Below are 1,456 nucleotides of genomic sequence, written 5' to 3' on the forward strand. Positions count from 1 at the left end.
CCCGGGTCCACCACCACGGCCCCCACGGCCCACAGGCCCTGCGCGGCCGCCTGCTGTGCAGCCCGCACAGCCCGCTCCATGTGGCCCTGCATGCGGGCCCGCTCCTGCGTTGAGAAGAGCCGGCCGGCCAGCGCGCGCGTCACCTGCTTGTCTTCGTGGAAGGTCGAGGGCCAGTGGGCCCGCGCTGCCTCGAACTGGGGCCGTGTCAGAGGGGGCCGGGCGGGCACGGGCACCAGGAAGGGCGGCCCCAGCCCGTGGGGGTCCACGGCCGACGGCAGGAGCTCACGGAGTGTGCGCACACCCGCGTCCGGTCCCGCCAGGCACAGCAGCAGCTCGAGCGCGTGTGGGCGGCTGGCGTCCAGGTTCGGCCTCACCCGCTTGAGGTGCGGCTGGGCGGTCAGCGGGAGGGCGGCTGACACCTCCCGGACCAGGCGGGAAGTCTGGCCCGGCTCGAGCACTGGTGCGGCATAGGCTGGCACCAGCTCCACTGGCCCGCTCTGCTGCTCGGACAGGACAGGCAGCACTTGCCATGGCAGCGGGGACGGTGACAGCTCTTGCTCTGGGCTCCCAGCCTCCTGGTCCCCATGTGGCTCCATCTTGGCCGGGCTCCGACTGTGGAGACAGAGACGGGAGCAGAGTGTCATCCGTCAGCACAGGCGAGCGGAGGAGTCCATCCCAGGAGGTGCCAGATCTGAAGGTCTTGCGAGCGCTCCAGCACCGTAAACCGCACCGCTGGGCACGCTCTCGCTCATGTCCTAACTCTCGATTTGTAGAGTTTAAACTGCCGCTGTTTTGTTTTTAATTACTTGAGATATAACTGATACACTGTACAATCTGCCCACTTTAAGTGTAAAATTCAGTGGTTTTAGTACGTTCAGAGTTGCGCCACCATTACCACTATCTGGTTCCAGAACTTCCCATCCCAAAACGAAACCCCACACCCATTAGCAGTCACTCCTCATTTCTCCCTCCTCAATCACTTGGCAACCACTAATCCACCTCCTGTCTCTGTGGGTCCGCCTGTTCTGGACATTCCCGTCGGTGGAATCAGGCACTAGCTGGCCTTCCGGGTCTGGCGTCTCTCACTGGGCGTCACGTTTTCAAGGTTCCTCCACGTCACAGCGCGTATCAGAGCCTTATTCCTCTTGAGGGCTGAGTAACACCCCGCTGTGTGGATAACAAAACGGCCACTGCCATCTGCCTTCTCAGACCCGGAGGAGATTCAGGAGCGACGGGGCAAACAGGAGCTACCAAACACAGGCACCCACATCCCCAAGTCCCAGCTTCATGTCAAGACAGAAACAGGGAAGAACAAAGTTTTAATGAAATAACCTGAGTCTCATCTGTCTGAGGCTGTTCAGCACCCCACCCACCCAGTGCCATCAGAAGCAGGGCTGCGTCACGGCCAAGAGTAACCCAGAGACTTCCTCTGACGTGGCCGACTTCCTCTGACGTG

The 1,456-nt window shown here is 61.7% G+C and overlaps 1 protein-coding gene across 1 annotated transcript in view; it reads right to left on the reverse strand.

Moving 5' to 3' along the window:
• Positions 1-596, reverse strand: part of ADAT3 (adenosine deaminase tRNA specific 3) — a 1,135-nt gene extending 539 nt beyond the window's left edge. The window contains exon 1 of the mRNA XM_012556214.1: positions 1-596. Coding sequence (XP_012411668.1) covers positions 1-596 — 596 coding nt within the window.
• Between the last annotated feature and the right edge of the window lie 860 nt (positions 597-1,456).

This window comes from Trichechus manatus, unplaced genomic scaffold (assembly GCF_000243295.1).
Source record: "Trichechus manatus latirostris isolate Lorelei unplaced genomic scaffold, TriManLat1.0 scaffold00057, whole genome shotgun sequence".
In the NCBI taxonomy this organism is placed as follows: Eukaryota; Metazoa; Chordata; class Mammalia; order Sirenia; family Trichechidae; genus Trichechus; species Trichechus manatus.